General features: G+C 46.8%; 2 protein-coding genes across 5 annotated transcripts in view; one reads left to right on the top strand and one right to left on the bottom strand.

The window, feature by feature from the left end:
- Window positions 1-24,091, top strand: part of UBQLN1 (ubiquilin 1) — a 79,165-nt gene that overhangs the window by 48,974 nt on the left and 6,100 nt on the right. The window contains exon 11 of one of the 3 annotated variants that reach the window (XR_007461772.1): window positions 6,216-6,307. The exons of 1 other annotated variant lie outside the window; for it this stretch is intronic. Coding sequence is in view for 1 of the 2 variants with exons in the window: in XM_049649669.1 (XP_049505626.1) it covers window positions 6,216-6,290 (75 nt within the window). In the remaining variant the exon portion in view is untranslated. Of the gene's footprint in view, window positions 1-6,215; window positions 6,706-24,091 lie in introns of those variants that run through there. One more of the 3 variants, XM_049649669.1, reaches the window with a different exon arrangement.
- On the bottom strand, window positions 8,495-23,288 carry IDNK (IDNK gluconokinase). 2 transcript variants are annotated; one of them, XM_049649828.1, is made up of 5 exons: window positions 23,144-23,288; window positions 17,487-17,517; window positions 16,966-17,052; window positions 12,047-12,090; window positions 8,495-10,174 (listed from the first exon to the last, which is right to left on the bottom strand). In XM_049649828.1, exons 1-5 carry the CDS (start codon window positions 23,191-23,193, stop codon window positions 9,829-9,831), a joined length of 558 nt encoding a protein of 185 aa, XP_049505785.1. In that variant the 5' UTR covers window positions 23,194-23,288; the 3' UTR covers window positions 8,495-9,828. The 2 variants fall into 2 exon arrangements, with proteins under 2 accessions (XP_049505785.1, XP_049505835.1); XM_049649878.1 differs by having other exon boundaries at window positions 16,966-17,048; window positions 23,144-23,171.

The raw sequence follows: 24,091 nt of genomic DNA, 5'->3' as shown, positions 1-24,091 counted from the left end.
TCGAACTCACGGACCGCGAGATCGTGACCTGGCTGAAGTCGGACGCTCAACCGACTGCGCCACCCAGGCGCCCCTTAATGTTTATTTTTGAGACAGAGACAGAGCATGAACGGGGGAGGGTCAGAGAGAGGGAGACACAGAATCTGAAACAGGCTCCAGGCTCTGAGCTGTCAGCACAGAGCCCGACGTGGGGCTCGAACTCACGGACCGTGAGATCATGACCTGAGCCGAAGTCAGACGCTTAACCGACAGAGCCACCCAGGCGCCTCATGTTTATTCATTTTTGAGACAGAGAGAGACAGAGCATGAATGGGGGAGGGGCAGAGAGAGAGGGAGACACAGAATCTGAAACAGGCTCCAGGCTCTGAGCTGTCAGCACAGAGCCCGACGCAGGGCTCGAACTCACGGACCGCGAGATCACGACCTGAGCCGAAGTCAGACGCCCAACCAACTGAGCCACCCAGGCGCCCCAATTTTTTTTTTTTTTTTAATGTTTATTTTTGAGAGAGAGAGACAGAGTGTGAGCTGGGGAGGGGCAGAGATAGGGAGACATAGAATCTGAAGCAGGAGCTGTCAGCACAGAGCCCGACGCAGTGCTCGAACCCAAGAACTGTGAGATCATGACCTGAGCTGAAGTCGGACACTTAACTGACTGAGCCACCCAGGCACCCCATAGAGACACATTTCTTTAAAAAAATATTTATTTATTTTGAGAGAGAGAGCGCACATGCGCACGAGCTGGTGAGAGGAGGAGAGGGGCAGAGAGACAGAATCCCAGGCAGGCTCCACACTGCCAGCACAGGGACCAACATGGGGCTCAGTCTCACGACATGTGAGATCATGACCTCAAGAGTCAGATGCTTAACCAACTGAGCCACCCAGGCACCCCTGGAGACACATTTTTTTGACATCACGATTGGGGCTGCTGTAGGTGTCCTGTGAGCTAAACATTTTGCAGTACACAGGATGGCTCCCTCAACTAAGATTTATCTGGTCCGGAATGTTACAGTGCCAAGGTTGAGAAATCCTGACCAGATGAATTGCAGAGTGAGTGTTGATAAACACACTTTGGGAGGATTGAGCCTTCGTTTACTCTTACTTTCCAGTTGAGGGAGATGAGAGGAAACCAGCAAAGTAGAACTGAGAGGCCCTGAAAGCCAGGAAGGAACGCTTTCACAAGGAGGAAGATGGTAAATGAACTGTGTTGCTTTACGTACTCGTTATGGTTTGAGTATTAGGAGCTACTCCCTTCGGGACTGTGATAGGGGTCTTATGGAGTGATGAGGGTAAAACTCTGGTTAGAGTGCACCGAGGAGGTATCAGCAGACATAGAGGTCTGAAGTAAAGAGAGTCAGAGAGGGGGGGGCACAGCTGTCGAGGAGAGTGGTGGTGGTGTGCAGGAAGTTAGCCTTTTGTATTCTTTTAAGATGGGAAGTACCACGGCATATTTGTCTTCCAGTACAAGTGATTGGAGTGGGGGAAAGCTTGATTTAGGTGGAGAACACGGGGTAATTGTTTTCTACCAAAAAGTACAAAGAGAAAGGAGTTAACTAGCTTGTGATCCCCAGAATAGGTTTTATAAATAAGCAAGCACACATGCACGCGCCCCTTTGTTACACAGGCTGAAGTGTGAGGGAAAGGCTTTCTTTGTCTCTCCAGCCATCATATTCCCTTCCTTTGTTTAGGAGTGGTACGTTCCAGCCCATCTGAAATATTTTTTGTGGCCAGCCCTTTCAGAAGTGAACAAAAGCACCCCCCGCCCCACAGCTTTTGTGTGATGGAAGAGGATGAGGTTGAGATTTCTTGCAGAGCTGGACAGCGATGAAACACGCGCTCAGATTGTAATTCCAATTTAAACTTGTGAACATTTGTTGTATTTCAGATTCCCCGATTGACACGTAGCCTGTCCCAGATCCACAGCACCAGTGTGTCTTACTTGCCACTCTGTGCTTAAAACAGAGCGAGGCACACGTTAGAGGTCCCAGTAGTTTTCCTTAAAAGGTCAGTGCTGAAGTACTTCCGTGTATTCAAGCTAGCTTTCTTTTTTCTTTTTCCAAAGCTGCTCTGAGAGGGAAGGGAATTTCCCCCTGTGCTGTGTTGTCTACTGCTTTGTAACAAACTACCCCACAGTTTGGGTAGGACTTGGTGAATGCTGCTGGAGCAACTGCACAGGGGCTGGGGTACTTAGTTCGGGACAACTTCTTGCCACCGGTGTTTAATTCCTACATTCTTTCACCTGGGAGTGTGGTTGGGGTCTCATTTCCTGTCCATGTGGGCCTTTGCACAGAGTATTCGTGCTTCTTTACAACATGGTTGATAGGTTTCAAGATCAAGTATTTCGAGAGACATGAATGCTGTCAGTTTTTAAAGGTCTGGGCCCTGAGTTGGTCTAGTGTCATTTCTCCCATATTTTAATGGTCATTCTTAGCTTGGCCAGATTTAACGGTCCTAGGCCCCACTTCTTGATGTGTAGAATGTCAAAGGATTTGTAACTATCTTAATTTACCATAACTATGATCCCAGAAGGGGGAAAATGTTAGAGGAGCACAATTTTCTTCAATGTTTACTCTTTCCCAAGGAAGAAGTAGTAACTTGCCTATGTGTAGAATACTGTAGAAGAACTGTGTACACTTGACTGAGCCCCTTTTCTGGTCTGCTGTCCTAGCGCATGGTAATAAGGTTAGCGAGACAGGCTCTGCTTTGTGGGGAAAGCCTGTGGTTTGGGTTCTTTTTTGTTTCGTTTGGTAAAAATTGTGATAATCTAGATGCAATAAAATTTATTGCAATTAGAGTGTATAGTTCACTGGTATTAAGTAAATTCACAGTGTTGTGCAATCATCACAATCATACAGAACTTCATCTCCCCAAAAGGAAGCCTTATAGCCATTAATTAAGCAGTCTCTTAACCATTTCTCTACAACCCTGGCAGCCACTAGTCTGTTTTCTATCTGGATTTACTTCTTTTGGGTATTTCATTTAAATGGAATTACATAATATGTTTGGGCTTCTGGGTCTGGCTTCTTTCCCTTCATATGTTTTCCAGGTTTATCCATATTGTAGCACGTATGAGTACTTCATTCCCTGTCGTGGCTGAGTAACAAACACTCCATTGTATGGACAGGCGACACTTTATTCATCCATCTGTTGATGGACACTTCCACCATTTGGATATTGTAAATAATGCTTGTAACATTGGTATAGAAGTATCAGTTTGAGTCTCAGTTCTTTTGGATACATACCTAGAGTGGAATTGCTGGGTCATGTGTAGTAATTTTCAGTTTTAACTTTGAGGAACTGCCTATTTTCACGGTGGCTACACCATTTTACGTTCCTACTAGCAGTGTATGGGTTCCAGTTTTCTCTGCATCCTCGCCAGCACTTGTATTTTCTGTTTCTGTTTGTTTTTAAATTACAGCCATTTTCCTGGTGTGAATTGGTATGTCATTGTGGTTTTGACTTGCGTTTCCCTAAGGACTAGTGATGAGTATTTTTTCTTGTGCTTTTTTATTGGCCGCTTGTATGTTGTCCGTGGAGAAATGTTTAAGCCCTTTGTCCCTTTTTAATTCTGTTTTTTTGTTGTTGAGTTGTAGGAGTTCTTTATATGTTCTGGATATTAAATCTTTTCAGATATGATTTGCACATATTTTCCCTCTTTTCTGCAGGTTGTCTTTTCACTTTCTTGATAATGTCTTTTGCACAAAAGTGTTTAATTTTTGATGAAGTCCAGTGTATCTTTTTTTTCCTTCTTCTGTCACTTTGCTTGTGGTGGCATATTTAAGGATCCATTGCCAAGGGTGGCTCATTCAATCAAGTGTGTGACGTTTGATTTTGGCTCAAGGTCATGATCTGCCGTGAGATCGAGCCCAACGTGTTGCTCTGCGCTGACAGTGTGGAGCCTGCTTGGGATTCTCTCTCCCTTTCTCTCTGCCCCTCCCCAAGCCATGCTCTCTGTCTGTCTCTCAAAGTAAATGAACTTAAAAACAAACAAACAAACAAAAAAAGACTTCATTGCCAAATCCAAGGTCGTGAAGATTTTTCTCCTGTGTTTTCTTCCAAGAATTTTATGAATTTAGCTCTTATGTATAGGCCATTGACCCATCTGAATTGGTTCTGTGGTTCTAGATTTGCAGCGGAAAGACAAGAGTTCTGACAATTTCCATTCCTCTCTTTCGAGAAAAAAGAAGGAAAAGGAACAAAGACAAATAATGCCTCAAACAGAATATGGCAGCTAGATGTTAAAATGTAGCTAGTTGTAGACTGTGCTCTTGGCCAACCTGAGATCTTAGGTTTTCTCACAACAGTCTTAAAGTTCTTTATTTCCTCTTCTCATACCTATCTCCACTCTGTCTGCATGTCCTGCCACTCAGTATGGCCTCCATCTTTCAGTGATCAAAATGTGATTTGTGTCCCATCCAGACACTAAGCTTACGGTCTCGTGTACTGTATGCACTGTGACCACCAATCCCAGTCTTAATGTGGTACCTTTGGAAATCCAAACGTCACATAGGAAGCAGACAGTAGGTGCAAACCAGCCGAGCAAAGGCATGCGGGTGAAATCTGTAATCTGTGAAGAGGAAGCAGTTCCAACCCTGGCCTCACATCAAAAGCAACTGTAGAGGTGACAAAATAAGCCTGCTCCAGACTAAGTGGAATTGTTCTATTGTGGGTAAAGTCGGGCATAGGTTTTTAAAGCTGAAGTGACTGTAATATGCTGCCACGGTTAGAACAACTTACTTAAAGGGAAATGGGAATTTATTAGTAATTGAAGGCAGTGCTTCTCAACTTCATTGTGCACGTACATCACCTGGGATCCTGTGCATACTCTGATACAAAAACTAAATGGATCCAAGACCTAAATGTAAGAGCTAAAACTATAAAGCTCTTAGAAGAAAACAGGTGTAAATTCTTCATAACTTTGGACTAGGCAGTGGTTTCTTAGCTACAACACCAAAAACACAAGCAGCCAATGAAAAATAAGTTCGACTTCAGCAGACTCTAACTTTTGTACTTCAAAGTTGATCAAGTAAACAAACTCCAGAGAATGGGTGAGACTATTTGCAGATTGTGTATCTGTTAAGAATCTAGTATCCAGGACACAGAACTCTTACAGAACAATAAAAAGAGAAAAAACAACCCAAGGCACAATGGATTTGAATAGATATTTCTCCAAACACAATAAGCAAATGGCCAAATAAGCACAGGAAAATGTGTTCAACATCATTAGGGAAGTGCAAATCAAAACCTTAATGAGGTACCACTTCACATCCCCTAGGATGGCTGTAATCACAAAGATAGAAAATAACAAGTATTAGTAGGATTGCAGGTGGGAATGTAAAATGGTGCCACTACCTAGAAACCAGTTCAGCAGTCTTTACAAGATTAACCACAGGAGCCCCAGCTACAGAAGGAAGTGGTATAGATCCTGAGAGATTAATCCACTAGTTCCCTGTTACTCAACCCTCTGACCTCAGGGTAAAACCAACTACAGCAACCTGACCCTTACTTAAGATGGAAAGCCTACCAGATGCTCACTTCTTAAGAGAAGTTCAAGTTAAACCCTCTGAGTTCTGCTTGTGTTCAAGAGGTAAATGTGTCCTCAGCTACTTCAAATTTAGGCCTAAAAGACCTTAGTGACAATAATCTGACAATCAGAGGGAAGAAAAGCAATGCCTGTCATCCAGGAGCTGACTTGCTACTAAAAGTGGGGTCTCTGTCCTGCTGAATAATCTTGCAAAATACCTACATAGCTACAAGACTGCTCTGTGACCAAAGTCAAAAGACCTGTTTTGTAATTGTGCCTGCACACAGAGAAGAACATGAACATTGTCCAGTCTGCAAAAAATAACCAGGTATCTCCCTGTTCTAATACACTTCTTTATGAATGATAGCTTTAGCCTCAGTTCATTTTCTCACCTTACTAAGGTACCCAATCATCCCCTACTTCCTAAACAGCTTCCTTGAATCCTCCCTTAGTTCACCTAATGTGTCCAAATCATAAGTCCTTTTGTGACCTCTTCCTGCGATCCCCCCAGTTCTGAAGGTGTGGTGTTCTTTATCTAAGGAGCAACAGACCCAGCCTGTGTAATGCACGTATGTTCCTGCATCACCTGGAGCGCTGAGCAGTGGCTGCATTTAGATAAAGCATGCATTTTCCATTGTGCCATGGTCCCCACCACTCCCTGATGTCTGTCATGTCCCGCTATTGTTTTTGCTAGGCACTCTGGGCATTCGAGTGTGCAGGTCCTGCCATCGCCATGATTTGGGGACATTTTTCCCCCAGCACCATCTGATTGGATCCTTAGTTAAGGTATGTGTTAGATATTCACCATTAGGTCTTGGGTCCTCCTGAGTGATGGCCCATGATTTTCCAACCTTAACCCAAAAAGTGACATTCAGTTTCTACAGCATCTAAGATTGCTGGGGGGAATCTCCACTGGAGGGATTGAAGATTGTCTGGAAGTCAGCACCAGGCTATACGTTTTACACCTGAGATTCTGCAAAGGTTGAAACACCTCCCTGCATTGAGGCCCAACACAGCTTATAGCTTGTAGGCTGATATCTAATCAGATTCCACTTCCTTGGTAATCGCTAAGCAATCATAATCCCATACTACAGTTAATACTTTGTAATTTCAATCATTTTGAACATACAGATTTGCTATTGAGTGAATGGAGAATAAACTTGCATAGTTTCAGAAAATGAAAATCTCTGGTTGATGCTGTTTTTAAAGTCAACCTGTTTTATTATTTAAGTTCATTTTGGGGAGTATTTGCATGCATGAGTGGGGGAGGGGCAGAGTGAGGGAGAGAGAATCCCAAGCAGGCTCCGTGCTGTCAGCACAGAGCCGGACACTTAACCGACTGAGCCACCTGGGTGCCCCAAGTCACCCTGTTTTATTTTCTCCCTTCTTGCACTCCCATCCACTGACAGGTAGTTTGCTCATCAGAGCAGTCTCTAGAGAGGCCTGGCCTGACCGGTGTCAGTTCCCGGACCTTTGGGGCACCTGGAGGTGACACCCATAGTGGTGTCTTGCCTGTGGTTACTCAGTGTGTGGCGGTGCTGTGTCCGGAGCTCAGCCTTTCCGGCCTCCTGATTCCAAAGCTGGTGCGCAGATCTTGGAATCCTGTCAGGCCTTGAGAGCTGGGGAGGGCTGGAAGGAGACCTATCAGAGCCCAAAGACTCAAGATTCTCGTACTTAGCAGGGGTTCACAAGCTCCTCCACAGTCCAAAAAGCAGGAGTGGGAGTTTGTCCTGTGGCCACACTCCCTCAGACTCCCAGGGGTGACGAGTATAACAAGAGCCAACATTTGTTGAGCAGTTGGGGTGTCAGTTTGGGTCTCTGCACTGTGCATGTCTCTGTTCTCCCAATTGTACGAGGCGGGCGGTGTTTTATAGGAGAGGAAAATATTTAACCTGAGCTTGCTCCCTGGTGGGACAGGTGGTTAAGTGGTTATTTGCAGGGTTGAGAAAATCAGGTTGAGACAAGTCTCACCTGCCTCTTCTTGCCAGGTCGTAGAGGCTGAGCAGAAGGGTGGTCAGACCTGGGTGGGGAGCCAGGGGCAGGACCTGTGGCTGCCACAGGTGTTCTCGTGGGTGGGAGAGCGGCCTGTGCTTGCGGTGTCCCCCTGAGGTGCCACCAGAGGGCAGTACTGGCTCATACCTTGGCATCCCTGTGGCCATCTTGGGGAAGATTTGAGCAGTGGTTGGTTCCCATCCCCACCAGATTCAGCGCTCCTTTTTATTTTTGAACAACTATTTTCTAATGCCTTCCCCCCCGCCCCCCCTCCCCCCCCTTACCACTTTGAAGTGAAACTGATTGGTAGTAGAACTTACCCAGCAAATAGTAAATAGGATGCCTTAACTCTAAATGAGAAAAAGGGAAAGTAACTTGTAATCAGTTAATGAGTTTCAGTGTGTAACACTTGGACACAGTTACACTAGACCAACACAGTGGAGCAGCTGGATGCTTGTGCCTGTAGGTGGATCACTGTGAATGAAGCATTACAAACACAGATTGATGTAGGTGTGTTATATTCATGACAGAAAAACCCACCATGATTTTCTGAAAGGACGACTCTAAGTAAAATTAAAACTAAAAAGGAATACAATTGTTCCTTTATGGCATTCTTGGAAATTTCAGGGTATCTTACAACTGCGAAAGTATTTTTATTTATAGATTCTGTGCCTCTATAATTATAAACAGGCTTTTCAAGGTCCTCTGTGACTGTCCAGCAGGATATTTGAAAATCTATTCTTGGGGCGCCTGGGTGGCGCAGTCGGTTAAGCGTCCGACTTCAGCCAGGTCACGATCTCGCGGTCCGTGAGTTCGAGCCCCGCGTCAGGCTCTGGGCTGATGGCTCGGAGCCTGGAGCCTGTTTCCGATTCTGTGTCTCCCTCTCTCTCTCTGCCCCTCCCCCGTTCATGCTCTGTCTCTCTCTGTCCCAAAAGTAAATAAAAAACGTTGAAAAAAAATTTTAAAAAAAAAAAGAAAATCTATTCTTTTTGTGAGCAACTGCCTTCACTGAGAACTCTAGCTGGTGCCAGAGGAGACAAGATGCCCTGTCTTTCCACCCCCACGTAAGCTACCTGAGAGCCAGAGCTTTGCATCCTCAAACCCTGCAGAGTGCCCATCCCAGTACCCAGTGTGGGCTCACTGAGTACAGTGGACTGAGTCTTTCCTCTGTGACTAGGGGTGACTCTCAGCCAGCCTGAGCATGTTGACTGGCCGACTTGAAGGACCGTGAATAATGAGGACTGAAGTCAGGCAGGAGATGCCTCTCAGATATCCAGGCAGAGAGGAAGATCTGAGGTTTCACATGTTCCTTAAGCAAAGTCTGCCTGCCCAGGAGGGCCCTTTCAGTCTCCTGGCATGCCAAGCACATATTCTACTTGCAGTTCCCAAGACAGACTGCATGCCCTTGTGAAAAAAACTAGATAACTGGTTCCAAAACTCACTTTCTGGTCAGAGCTGATGAGTGGCCCGTAGAGTAGCTGGATCCTGTGGCCTCGGTCAGGATACAGGGATAAGGGAGCTTCTTTCTGGAGTCTCTGGGGGACAGGCTGAAACAGGCCAGAGTGCAGCTGCCCTCCCCAGGGCCCAGAATGCACCCTGCGCAGCCTCACCTAGCTCAGCTGCTCCTGACACATTCCTGACCTTCGGGAAGGTTCATTTCATCTCTTGGCCACAGCAGCTCTGGTGTTCCTTCCTCGCCCTAGAGTCCACTGCTGATGGTTTTTGCAGTGGAAGAGCAGGTGGCTGACACCAGCCTGGTCTCATGGTGTCTCCATAAAATGAATGGGGACAGTTGGGTCACTGAGTTCCATGCTTCATCCATCGAAGTTCCACCTTTGCAACTTTTTATATCCATGAAGCTTATGTGCTTTTTATTTATCTTGGGAGAGAGGATTAGCAGATGGTCTGATGTGACTTGATGGTGAGCAGTCAATTTTGTACATTTCTGCTCCTGGGACCAATTTCCAGGGGATGCCAAGGATAGCCAAGTTTCATTTATTTGTCCAAATACAGGCATGATCAAGAATGTTCTAAATAAGGTCGTGATTTACAGCATTGATTATAGAATTCCCTCTGATCATATTCGAATTCCTGTGAAGCTTTACTTTCAAAGTTCCCTCCTGTCTCCTCCCAGTGTGCCAGAGCACAATGACAAGAGTACCACAGATTCCTCAAATCATACCCAAACACACATATCTCAGTACACTATGGTTTGTTAGAATACAGTATTGACAAAGATACTAGAACATAGTTTGAGTTGGGATAGAAATTTCTGCCTGATTGTTCCAGACCACTGATCTGAAACAGTTTTCATGTTATCTTAGAGTTCCCATAATTGTAGCAATTATCTCTGAAAGATTTTTGTCCACATTGATTTGGATGAAATTTTCTGGATCTGATGGGGGCTCCAGAGTATCAAACTGGGACTGCAGTAACTCAGGGGGCATAAAATGTCCTTTTCTTTTGAGTAAGCGTCCAGAGATGACCTCAAACGACCCACTCAGATAGACCACGAGGAGCTTCACCTCAGCTGGCTGTTTGTCCTTCCGCATCTGCTCACACTTCAGAGGTCCACCATCTTTTCCTCGTATTAAGATGTCTCTGTACACTTTCTTCAGAGCTGAACAGGCTAGAACCACATGCTGTCCGGAGGCTACATCTCTGTTAAAAAGTTGGGGGGGGGCGGGCGGTAACTAAAGAATAAGGTCATTTAAAATAATTGGTGTCAGTTCCAGGTTAAGGACTCCAGTCCTAACTTCTCTGGCCAGCGGGAAGCATTACAAAATGGTGGTCAAGTATCAGGCAGTCCTGGCTTTGAGGTAAAGATCTTCCACTAGTGAACTGAGCCATCCTGGGCAGTTTACCTCCCTGAGCGTCAGTTCATCGTCTGGTAGATGGGACTACTTAGAGTACCTGTCCATAGAAGTGTGAGGAGGAAAAGTTTATCAAGGTGCCCAGTACACAGAAGTGCTTGGTACGTGTCAATGTAGGATGTGGCTCGGCCACAGCATGTGGACATGGTGGCTGCCGGTGGGTACCGGTACCACACACACCTCGGTTCTCCACAGGTGTTCACAGTGACTTGAAGTTCACAGCTGGCTCCTCCCCATCCCTGCTCTACAATATGCTGAAAGAGTCTGGTAAAGTTACCAGTACAGAGCTGGAGAAAGGAGAAAAGGGAGTATCAGACTGTATGTGGTCAAGGTGAGCAGGATATGAGAAGCTTCCAGGGATGTGCTAAGAAAAAAATCTGAGCCAGAAATACAGGCAGAGTGACAAGCACCAAAGAGGGAAAGCCGGCGTGCTCGGAGACTGCACAAAGTAAGTGAGCCCCACGTCCACCCAGCTGCAGTGTGCCCCTGTCCGTGGTCAGGAGAGGCAGTCATTTTGGGGCTGGGAAGGGACTCAAGTAGAGGTGAAGGGTAAACCCTGGCTTGGGCACTTAGAATGTTTGCTTCCCAACTGAGAATTCTGAAGAGGTCTGCTTTTGCTCTATGGCCAGTGACACTTGAGACCCAGTGGATGGAGTGTATCATCAGCAACGAACTTATATGAACTCCTATCTGAGCCTTCTGGCTCTTCCCACCCACAATCCGTGGGTAGGAGCTTGTCTTTTCTGGGTCTGGATATCTGATCTCTGCTCTCCTGAGGATCTTCCATTTCTGTGTCCATCACAGGTCAGTGTATTCGATCTCTGACGAGTCTATTTATGTTATAGAGACCCAAGTGGTGGGAGTTCTCAAACTCTGAATCCCTAAACCCCTAAACTCTAATAAGCCCATGCAAGACAGGGTTTGCCAGCTACGTCAGTGCGGTGTGAAAAAGTAAACTGAATTTTTCATCTTAAATATATTCTAATTGCATATGGTGCAGATGATTTAGGTTTGTAAAATAGGAAATTACGTCCTCATTTTAGAAAGCAAGATTTATAAGCCATTCCCTGCCTTTTCTTTCTCCTCTACATCCCAACCAGGATTCCCAGGGGGCCAGGTCCATGGATGGGTGGAGGGGACCTCGTTTGCTGCGAAGCATGATATAGAGCAGGACAATTTAGGACTCCAATCCTGGTGACCAATTATCTGTTGACTTACAAATGCCCCTAGGTTTACCCTGCTTGGCCACAGCTTGAAATGGTGGTGATGTGGCTGTAACAGTGGTAGCACTGCTTATCCCCTTGTGAGCACTTTCTGCGTTTTTAGAGACTGTTCTAAGTGCCACCCATGCCTCATCTCAATTCTCACAATAATCTGTGAGTAGGAACTATATTTATCCCCATTTTCAAATGAAGAAATGGGCTTATGGAAGCCCAAGTGGCTGCCAAGATTCCCAGATAATTGTGGAACTGTCTAGAAGCTGTCTCTAGAACCCAACTAAATTATATGTCTCTGGTTGATTAAAATCCTTGTTGGTTACTTGACAGAAGTGCACTCCATTACTGGGATCCTTTATCATCAGTCAGTAGTGATTTCAAGAGTGTATTTTTTCCCCCTCTACTTTCTGATGAGTTTTCTTTAAGGCCTGATGCTCTCTTACCTTAGTAAGATGTCATGTAAGTTGCAGAGCCATGGAATCCTGTCCTGAAATTAAAGCAGACACAAAGTGACTTTTCCAGGTACTGTTTATTTGTACAGAAACATAGTTAATGGTGACCATCAGTGTTAAAGTCCAGAGAGAACTTAGTGGTTTTGAGAAACAAGCCACATGCAAGGCTGTGGTGTGGGGTCAAGTCACTGGGTGGTTCCACACAGCAACATTATGATGGGATTAGTGCTCACTGAAGAAGAGACTAGGGAGCTAATGTGTGCTCTCTCTTCTGTGCCACAACCCCTCATACCCCCCTGCACCTGCAAGCCAGGAAGAAGGCCCTCACCAAGAGCCTGACCATGCATCTTGATCTTGGACTTCCAGCCTCCAGAACTGTGGGAACTAAATGTCTCTTGTTTAAGACCCCAGTTGGTGGTATTCTGTTACAGTGCTCCAAACTGACCAAAACTCATCTGAAAAACCATCTGGGCCTGGGGCCTTTTTTTTTGAGAGGAGATCTCTGATTACAGATTCAACTTTTTAAATGAGCATTGTGTTATATTCAGTTTTTCTATTCTTTCTTTCTTTTTGAGAGAGAGCACACATGCACACACGACTGGGGGAGGGGAGGAAAGAGAGAGAATCTTAAGCAGGCTCAATGCTCCCTCAGTACAGAGCCCAGTGTGGGGCTTGATCTCAAGACCTTGAGATCATGACCTGAGTCAAAATCAAGAGTCAGATGCTTAACCGAATGAGCCGCCCAAGGCACCCCAGGTTTTCTATGCTTGATTCAGTTTTGGTATTTGAAATGGCAGGAAGAGACTACACATATAATTAGATCTCTGGACCCTCCTGATTTTTTTTTTTTTTTTTTTTTTTTTTTTTTTTTGACAGGGTGCCTGTGCAGGAGGGAGGGAGGGGCAGAGGGAAAAGGAGAGAAAGAGAGACTCCCAAACAGGCTCTGCACTCAGCGTGGAGCCCAACGCAGCACTCAGTCTCACAACCGTGAGATCATGACCTGAGCTGAAATCAAGAGTTGGATGTTCAACTGACTGAGCCACCCAGGTGCCCCAGGACCCTCTTGATACTTAAGCCAAATGCAGCATCAGTAAGATCATGTTTCCATTTGGGAAGAAAAAGAATAGTCTCTGCCACCAGATCACTGCCCTTCAAGCCCATTTTCCCACAGTAATTTATATTTTTCTATGAACCGGTCTAATTTTATCTAAGTCTTCAAATTTACTAACATCGGTTTGTTCACAGCCCTCTTTTCATTCCTATTCTTTATTTTTTTTTTATTTTATTTTTTTTTAATTTATTTTTGGGACAGAGAGAGACAGAGCATGAACGGGGGAGGGGCAGAGAGAGAGGGAGACACAGAATCCGAAGCAGGCTCCAGGCTCCGAGCCGTCAGCCCCAGAGCCTGACGCGGGGCTCGAACTCACGGACCGCGAGATCGTGACCTGGCTGAAGTCGGACGCTTAACCGACTGCGCCACCCAGGCGCCCCTCATTCCTATTCTTTAAAAAAATATATTTATTTTGAGGGAGAGAGAGAGAGTGAGCATGAGGCGGGGAGTCAGGGGGACAGAGAGAGAGGGAGAGAGAGAATCTCAAGCAGCTCCGTGCTGTCAGTATGGCTCCTGACTCAGGGCTTTATCCCACGAACCATGAGATCATGACCTCTGCCAAAATCAAGAGTCAGATGCTGAACCGACGGAGCCACTGAGGTGCCCCCCAAATTTCTATACAGGGCAAATATTACATTTATAATCAGGAAATTTTTTCTCAAAAAAACCCTCGTTTGGGGCACGTCTTCATTTCGGCTCAGGTCATAATCTCACGGTTGTGAGGTCAAGCCCTATGTTGCACTCAGCGCTGGGTGTGGAGCCTGTTTGGGATTCTCTCACTCCCTCGCCCTGTGCCCCTACCCCTCTCGCGCTCGCTCTCTTTCTCAAGGGAAAAAAAAAATTCCTCCTTCAACAGAGTTTGAAGTCTTAAGTGTCACTGTGGGCTGCCAGGACAGCATGGGCCTGGCACATAGAGAAGACTGAGAGCTTGCAAATACTTCACCATCACTCTCCTACTAACATCCTATCACAGCCTGGGTGGCATATCTCTCTCTAGCCCAGCACTGTCCACTAGAGCTTTCTGTCATGATCGAAGTGTTCTCTGTGCTGTCTGGGTGGTAGGCACTGGCCACATGTGGCTATTGAACACTTGAAATGTGGCAGTGTAACCCAAGGACTGGAGTTCACATTTTATTTCGTATTAATTTATAGCTAAATAGCCTTACGGAGCCCTTGGAATATTCGACTCGGGTTCTTTCTATTCAAACCTCAGCCCTCCAAGCACAAAACCAAGCTTTCCTGAGACTCTTCCCCAGAGGAACCTGAACCTCTGCCCCGACTTTCCACTTGATCCTCATCTCGGTATCACGGGGGCAGGGCTGGTTGCTAGGTGACCAGGAGGGGCCACTGGTGCTAGCCCAGCTCTGACCTACACCTTCATTCTTGGCTGGGCTGTCGTTAAAAATGTGAACCATCTGCTGTTCTAGCTCTTTCTCTCCCTGACAGAAAGTCTAAAGTCTGGCCAACTTGTATCGTTTCTTCTAAATATATTTAGCAAGTCATTATGTTTCGTCCAGGAACTCATAACCTTTTCTTCTGTACAATAAACTCTTCCGAATGCTACTCCCTCCCCCCACCCACACTGCCCACCTAACAAGCCTCACTTGTGGACGAGAGGGAGGCTGTTTAAGTGCCATTTTAGAATCCATCCATTTGGGTTGTTTTACTTCGTTCTTTAGCTTAACTTTTACTTGCACTCACCAAGGAGAAAAATAATGCTGGCGCAGTCCCATTTTACACACTGTAGAAATGGTCTGTGTTATACCTACGAGACTGTGTAGATAGATTAGCAACAATAAGTAAGTGATAACTTACTGAATGCTTTGTGTACTTCACTGTGACTATTCTTTTTTAGTATTACCTCATTTAATCCTCCCAAGAACCCAATGAAATGGGTCCTGTTTACCATCCCTATTTCGCAGGAGGAAAATGAGGCACAGAGAGACTGAGCCATTTGCCAAAGGCCACACAAGCTGAGTGGTGGAGACAGGTTGTCTGCACTGTGTCCATCAGCTCTAGTGTCATGCCATTATTATGCTTCCATTGTGACTCTGAATCTCTTTTATGGTTCCCTCCTCCTGTCTTCTCAAGTCAAATGTTGCAAATCTCATTAAAAAAATTTTTTTTAATATTTATTTATTTTTGGGAGACAGAGTGCAAGCAGGGGAGGGGCAGAGGGAGAGAGGGAGACACAGAACCTGAAACAGGCTCCAGGCTCCAAGATGTCAGCACAGAGCCTGACACGGGGCTCGAACCCACGAAGTGTGGCATCATGACCTGGGCTGAAGTCGGATGCTAAACCGACTGAGCCACCCAGGCGCCCCGCAAGTTTCACTTTGATGGTTCCAAGTTTGAATCTTTGCCAACTCAAGTCACACTCCCTGAAACAGAGAGTGACCCGGTCCCTCAAGGCGGGACAAAGGGCAGACAGTGAGATAGTGGCAGCATGGCTGGGGCCAAGGTCACTGAAAGTGAAAATGTCAGTGTCGGTCTTTGGCCAGTTCCACTCTGTTCCTGCCCTTTGGACACACCTGCCCTGTGAGCCTGGCGGGGGGGCCCTGCTCTCAGCTGCTGCGGGGACCTGGCCCTCACATCTCACCTGGGCTACAGCTGGTTATACCAGTGAGTCCACAGTTAGTACCTCTGCTTTGAGAGGGACCCTTAGGAAGTGGTCTCGTGACAGTGCATAAAGGAACGAGGTTACTATTCATTCATTCCTTCTCTCCTTCGTTTGTTCACTTACAACTATGCCACAAGTATTTTCTGACATTTACTGTGTGTCTGGCCTTGGGGGTTTATAATGGTTAACAGGACACAGTCCTTGCCCTTTCAGAAGGAAAATCTAGTCGTAGAGAGAAATATTAATCAAGTTCTCACACCATCAAATGCCAAGTTGCAAATGGGACCAGGGCAGTGGGGGCTGTGGTGTTGCGAGAGTTTGTATTACAGGAGGTCTGCCCTTAGTAGGTCCAGGAGAGCTTCCCTGAAGAGGCGGCACGGGAGCGGAGCTGTGAATATGAGCAGGGTTAACAGAAGAGGGGACAGCAGTGCATCCCAGACAGTGGGAACTACAGACAAGGGCCCTGCGGGGAAGAGCCTAGCAGAAGCGACTGAAAGGGGCCAGGGTTGGGGCGCCTGGCTGGCTCAGGTGGTTTCGGCTCAGGTCATGATCTCCCGGGTTTGTGAGTTCAAGCCCCACCTCGGGCTCTGAGCTGAGCAAGGAGCCTGCTTGAGTTTCTATCTCCCTCTCTCTCTGCTCCTCTCCCCCACTCATGCTCTCTCTCAAAAGAAAGAAATAAACATTAGAAAAAAGAAGAAGAAAGGGGCCAAGGTGGCTCTGGTGGAGAGAGGGAGGGTGGGCACACTCCCACAGGAGTGGGGCATATTGAGGCCTTTAGGTTTTGACCCTGAGATGGGTGGGAAACTTCCAAAGGGCTGGATTTGAATCTGTAGTGATCACTCTGGCTTTAGGGTAGATAAGAGTCTGGTGACGGTGGCCCTGGGGAGAGAGGATGAAGGCACAGGTCTGGGGCACAGGAGGGCCTCTGCCCTCAGGAATGTAATCTGCAGATTAAAAGCCTGCAACAAAGTGTCCTGGCAGGGTGGTATCGTCCTGACTCTGCGTTCAGAGAGAAGTTCAGGGCCAAAGCTGACACATGCAGGACCCCCATGTGCCTGGCTTTGGAGCACTGTGCACGGGTCCCCTCATGCAGGAACTCTCCCACGCCAGGTGCTGCGAGATCTCCACCTCTGGCCCCTGGCCGGAGCATCTGTGTTGGAAACAGATGGCAAACGTTACCTGGTCATTCAGCGGGATCCCCTTTTCCATCTTCATTCGATTTTCCTCTGGGTGATAGTCATCTGCATCGTAGAATTTCCAACCTAACTTTAAGAACAAAGTGAAACGGTGTGTGTGGCAGGCAGTGTGGCCCATGTGACAACCATCACTAATACCGCTGGGCAGGTGTGGAAATGAGCCTGTACCCTTTTCCTCACCAGCAGCCCAAGGACCACCCTCCCCCCGCCCCCCACCAGCCTCCCCTCCACCTGCTGCTCCCCACCCCTGGGGTGGGGGGAGGGAAGAAGCAGGGAGGCCCTGATGCCACGTCACTATCCCAGCTCCCAGGGCTGCTGCTCCTTTCATTCATCACTATTGGTGATCACCATAGAGAAAAACAAAATTGCTCCATTGGGTTTCACAAGCCATGCCCCTGGTTTGTCTGACAAACCCCAACAGGCCAGAAGAAAGGGCACGTAAGGGAGAGAAGCAAAGAGACAGCACAACGGGACTGGAAATTGGGAGGCATCAGAACAGGTTACCTCGGACGCCAACAGGGAGCCCACGGTAGATCTGTGGAGAGGACACAGAGGTTCAGGTGACTGCCCTTCCCAACCCGTATGTGCCTCCCACCATGCAGGGGTGCCCTGGGACACAGGCGGCTGCCCCGCTGTGTTGAAACCCACTAACTTTATGATACTGAAGCAGTGACAATAATGCTCTTGACCCTGGAGTCTAGAGCATGACATTAGTTTCCTCCAGGAATTTAAATGATGTAATTGGGGCCCTGGGGTGGCTCAGTCAAACATCTGGCTCTTGACTTTGGCTCAGGTCATGATCTCATGGTTCATGAGTTCAAGTCCCACATTGGGATCCATGCAGACAGTACAGAACCTGCTTGGGATTCTCTTCCCCTCCCCGCTTGTGCTCTCTTTCTCTCTCAAGATAAATAAATAAACTTAAAAAAATATTGGGGGGGGGGTGGCACCTGGGTGGCTCAGTCGATTAAGCATCCGACTTTGGCTCAGGTCATGATCTCACGGTTTGTGAGTTCGAGCCCTGCGTTGGGCTCTGTGCTGACAACTCAGAGCCTGGACCCTGATTCTGATTCTGTGTCTCCCTCTTTCTCTGCCCCTCCCCTGCTTGTGCTCTGTCTCTGTCTCTGTCTCTCTCTCAAAAATAAACAAACATTAAAAAAAAAAAACCTTTTTTTAAAATTGGGGTGCCTGGGTGCCTCAGTCCATTGAGCGTCTGACTTCGGCTCAGGTCACGATCTCACAGTTCATGAGTTTGGGCCCCACGTCGGGCTCTGTGCTGATAGCTCAGAGCCTGAATCCTGCTTTGGGTTCTGTCTTCCCCTCTCTCTGCCCCTCCCCCGTTCACACTCTGTCTCTGTCTCTCAAAAATGAATAAACGTTAAATTAAAAAAAACCTTTAAATGGCATAATTACTGATTACCACTAATTTTCTTTTCCAAAAAGCAATACAGTAAAACCTTGGGTTATGAGTAAATTGCTCTGTGAGTGTTCCGCAAGACGAGCAAACATTTCTAATAAATTTTAACTTGATAAACCTGCGATCTCTTGTGCAATCCTAGTAGTACATGATGCTAAATATCACATTATCACAACTGAACCAATTGTTCTAGAAATTTGCTTTCATATACAAGTGCTTTGGATTATAAGCATGTTTCTGGAACGAATTATGCTCAAAACCAAGGTTTTACTGTATATAAGATCTCATTAAACTGAAGTTCTTTCTGAAGCTTTTTGGTCCCTGTTCTATAGATAATTATATTTTGAGAAAAAGTACTGAATAAAGATAAGATTCTACTGAGGATATTGGAAGGAGGGGTCTGACGGGGGGTGGGTGTGGGGCAGGGTTTCAACCTCCCAGGACAAGGGTCAAGGAGCTCATAAAAGCATTAACACCTTGTTTGGGGGTTAACAGAGACACACTCTTAAAATTTGGGATGAGAATCACCAGTACTCATTCAACCCTGGAGGGAAATGTCCTCTGTGCAGCGCATCTGAATAGGTCCCGCTAGAACCCTACCAGGCAGCACTCTTGGTGAGAATGGCTTGGGTCTCAGCACCTAATGTCTGGCCACCGTCTCCCTCTGGCCACTAAACAGCCACTTGCTTCTGTGCAAGTCGGCCTCCAAACCCTTTTCATCACCTGCAAAACAGGGGAACTGAGCTACGTTTATCCACTCACTACTCATTTCACTCAGCCAGTGCTTACTGAGCACCTACTAGTCCCCAGGATATGGTTGGCGCACTGCCATGTGCTCCCAGCCACCCTGAGGCTTGTGGTCTAGCGCCCTGGGGTCAGGGTGCAGGCTGGCAGACAGTTCATGATAACTCAAGTCCCTTCTTGCCCTCAATTTCTTTTCTTTTTTTTTTTTTTAACGTTTATTTATTTTTGGGACAGAGAGAGACAGAGCATGAACTGGGGAGGGGCAGAGAGAGAGGGAGACACAGAATCCGAAACAGGCTCCAGGCTCTGAGCCATCAGCCCAGAGCCTGACGCGGGGCTCGAACTCACGGACCGCGAGATCGTGACCTGAGCCGAAGTCGGATGCTTAACCGACTGAGCCACCCAGGCGCCCCTCCCTCAATTTCTAATCCGCTGCCCAAATGCCAGTCATTGTAGGACCACCTTCAGAATTTTGATTTTATCCTCCTACTGTTTCCTCATGCCCTCCCTCCGAAGTTTTGCATCCCTTCTCTACAGTTATTTACTTGGTTTGTTTAAAGTTTTGTTTATTTAAGTAATCTCCACAACACAACATGGGGCTTCAACTCATGACCCTAGGGTCAAGAGTTGTATGCTCTTTGGACTGAACCAGCCAGGTGCCCCTACTTGATGTTTTTTTGTTTGTTTGTTTGTTTGTTTGTTTTTTAATTTAATTGCTTCATTTTTTTAAAGTTAAGTGAATGTGTTAAAGAAGGAAACTTTTTTCCTTCCTACCAGAAGCCATAATTACTTGCCTTAAATGGAAGGTAACCAAAAAGACGTATACAATTAAAATAAGACCCTGCTCACATTCTAGCTGGATTCCAGGGTTCTGTCTCTTGTTACGAAGGTATCAGGGAGGTGTTAGAGATACATGTGTGCCCAACTGAGACCTGCTCCCCGATGTAACCAAAGGATTGATGAGAACTGGGACTTGTCCCACTAGGTTCACTGTGCTGAAGCCCGCACAGGGTGACATTGCAGCCTACTGGCGACTAACTCCACAGCCAGAGAAGCCCGAACTGTGCATAACGGAAGTCACACTTAGGACTAAGATTAGCCAGGAATGAACACGTCAGCCACCACTCACAATTTAAAAGAAGAGCTAACTAGATTTGGGTGTAGACTGGTAGGGAGGAGATAGAAGGAAAAGGAAAAGTCTACTGTCTACTGCTCTATCCAAATCTAAACCAGAGAACAGCTGGACTCAAAGCGGTCAGGGACAGGGACTCCCCAACAGGAATAAGTCACAGTGCTCGGCAGAGCTAAGACTCACGGGAATAAGCATTACAACTCAGGCTGGGACCCAAAGGTCTCCAAGTGAGTTGGTGTACATCAGGATTAAGGAGACTGAAAACAAAACAAAAACCAGTAGGACCGTGGCGGTAGGTGGGGGCACAGATTAAATACAAAAGATATTCAGAGGGCCTGAGCTCATGTCATCAACAGAAGAAAACCTGGAAAGAAGCAGAGGGTGGCTTCACAAAGGCTGTTAACATATAAACAAAACTAACATTGCCACCTACTCAAATAGTTCCGTTCATTCATTTGTTCATTCATGCATTAGGTCAGCAAATATTTACTAAGCATCTACTACACGCCAGGCATTGTTATAGACACATAAGTCAGTAAACAAAAAGGAAAAAACAGATCCCTTACATCCAGATAGGGGAGGGAGAGGCAATAAACATAGTAAATAAGTAAAATTATTATTTGACATTACTTTGTTTTAACAATGGCTTAACTGCAATCTTTCTGGCTTGAGACTATTGTTTTCTTGAGCCATTTTTTTCCTTGTAAATGTTATAGAGTGTAATTTAAAATTCTGCAAGGCCCTATCAGGGGCTCAGAAAAGTCACCAAAGAACTCAATGTTGCTACATCCATTGATCAACATAATCAATTCTCATCTCGTTTTATTACTTGGTGTATCACCATCAGAGGACTCAGGGTTCAGGCCTTGGCCAGCATCTTTATCTTTACTCACTCCCTTGGTGATCTCAACATCTATGTCTTTAAATACATCTGTGTACCAAGGATCCCTACATTTATTTCTAAAGTTCTTCTCCTGAACTCTGGACTTTATACGCAATCAACCACTTGACAAATCCACTTGGATGACTGATAGGCAGTTCACCACATCCCACATTGAGCTCCTGATATATTTTTCCCTAAACCTGCTCTGCTTACTGCTTCCCATCAGTCAATAGCAACCCCCTTCCTTCCAATTACGCAAGCCAAAAATCTTGAAGTCATCCTTAACACCTCTCTTCCTCTCTCATACCCCACATCCAGTCCATCAACACATCCTTCTGGTTCTACCTTCAGAATATCTCCAGCATATGATCACTTCTCTTCACCTTCGTTGTTTCTGTGACCTCATCTCCCATCATTCAGATGCAATGGCTTCCCTGGTAGTCCACCAAGAAACCAAGTCTCCTGGGCTTTGTGTTTGCCATTCTGCCTGCCTATAATGATCTTTCCCTAGCTGTCCATCTGGCTTAGTCTCCCACTTGTTGTGGGTCTTGTGCAAAATACCACTGCCTCAGAGGAGCCTTCCCTCACTATCCTGCCTGCTGTTCTTTGTTCTACTGTCTATTTTCCCCTGGCCCACTGACCACTGCTGGCACGCTATGTACATGTATTTATTCAGTTACTGTGTGTTTCCCATACTAGAATGTGAACTCTTTGAGGGCAGGGATTTTATCTGTCCTATTCAATATATATCAGTGATACAGAGTCAGGATTGAGCTCTATAAATATTTACTGAATGCATGAATATCATAACCACATAAGTCAGATGGTTCAGCCACCAGCCTCCCCAATCTAATCCAAGGCAGAGAGGGGTACATGAATTGCCCAAGCTCACACAACCAGGCAGCTGTGTGATCTCCGGCTCTAGACACCCACTTCGTCACACCACAGAAGCAGTCTTACATTCTTCTTCAAATCATACAACACCTAAGGACTTTCTGACTCCCTGTTTTATTTTAATTTTATTTCAAGAACCCCCAAATTAATTTCTCAGGATACCAGGCTAAAAACGCCACAATAATTTTGAAAACCTAAACTTTCCTACCTGGAGCAAGAAAGAGTCTTTAATATATACTTGACCACACAAGCAGTTCCTGGTTCAGAAAATTCTAGGAGGATATTATAAGGCCTTTGAAGCTATGATAATTCACTTGATTAAGATCTGTCTTCTGCTGCCTGGGGCGGAATGCTGCTGTAGCTGCCTTTTCCGGTAAAAAGCAAGGTAGAGTTTGGTCTAATCAGGAAGCCAAAGTCTAGCTCACAGTCCCCACGTTGGCCAGACCGGGCTAGGCAGAGGCTTTGTGGCATCCGGTGTACCTCCTTGCAAACCCTTGGGGGTTTTGTGACTCCTTATTAACACCGACTCCTTCCAGTTTAAGCTGATAAACGCTGATCACAGAACAGAGAAAACAGACCAGGAGGTGAAATTCTCTTCCTAAAATCCAATCACAAAAGTCCAGCACCTCTCAGGAGGGAGCTGCTGCTCCAGATCTGACCAAGATCTGTGGGAGACTGGGACCCTGGGTAGGGAGAGGTTTGTCCTTGTGCTTTGGGCCTTGTTCTGACCGGAGGCTCCCAAACTCGGGCACTTGTGACTGCAGGAGCCACTGCGGGTGGCGCCCCAGCAGGTGCCTCTTTACAAAGGGCTTTCGCCAAGAGCCTCTCGATTTATAGGCGGAGAACCCGGGTCTCGGATGTGGTCCCCGGCCAGCACGACCCCCCCACCCCCCGGGGGCGGGCAGGTTGGAGGGTGGGGAGAGGGAGCTGGCGTCCCGGGCCTCCGCTTCCTCATCGGCAAAAGGAAGAGGGGGGCTCCCCAGAAGCCTGCGTCCCCCGCGGGTCCGGCACGGTGACTCAGGCTCTGGCCTTCGCCGCGCGCGCCGCCTCCTCCAGTGCGCCCCCCGCGCCCCCGGCCCTCCCGGACCTACTTCCCCGAGCCGCTCACGCCCATCACCAGCAGCGCGCCCGGCGCGGCCATGACCCGGATGCCGGCTCCTTCCCGCCGCCTTCCGGGGGCCGTCCGCCCTGCCTCCCCGGCCACTTAGAACCGAGCGGCCCGCGGGCCGGGGAACCCTGTCCCCCGCCCCCGCCGCACGGCCCCGCCTCTCCCACCGCCCGGCTCTGTGCCCCGCCCTCGCCCCCGCCCCCGCCCTCGCCCTCGCCAAGTGGCTCTGCCTTGCCCCGCCCCTCCTCCGCCCCGCCCCCGCCGCATGGCTCCGCCTCCTCGAAACAATAACGCTGGCAATAGAGCGCTTATCTAATGAGTGTTTCAATAGCCCTGCACTAACTTTGTTTCATTCCTACTTAGCTAGAGTGGGTGTTCCTGGATAGGCGTTGTATAGATGAAGAAATCGAGACTTGGAGAGGAGGCATCTCCTTTTCATGGTTTTGAAGATGTCATATTTTTGAGATGGCAGTACTCCCCAAATTGATCTACCAATTCAGCACATCTCCATCAAAATCCCAGCTGACTTCTTGCAGAAATTGACAACCTGATCCTAAAATTCATATGGACACTCAAAGGATATAGATAGAAACAATCTTGAAAAGGAAGAACAAAGTTGGAGAACTCACACTTTCCATTTACAAAGCGTGCTATAGCTATATACTCATAAAAACCAATGTGGTACTGGCATAAGGATACTCATATAGACCAGTGGACTAGATCTGACAGTCTAGAAATAAATCCATATACTCGTTGGAAACTGATTTCTAGCAAGGGTGCCAGGACAATGCAATGTGGAAAGAATAGTCTTCTCAACAAATGATGCTGGGACAACTGGATATCCACATGAATAAGAATGAAGTTGAACCCCTACCTCAACCATATACAAAATGTACTCAAAATAGATCAGAGACTTAAATGTAAAAGCTAA

Source organism: Panthera uncia, chromosome D4, assembly GCF_023721935.1.
Source record: "Panthera uncia isolate 11264 chromosome D4, Puncia_PCG_1.0, whole genome shotgun sequence".
Classification (NCBI taxonomy): Eukaryota; Metazoa; Chordata; class Mammalia; order Carnivora; family Felidae; genus Panthera; species Panthera uncia.
The sequence above is the reverse complement of the archived record's forward strand: the minus strand, read 5'-3'. Positions and strand labels throughout refer to the sequence as shown.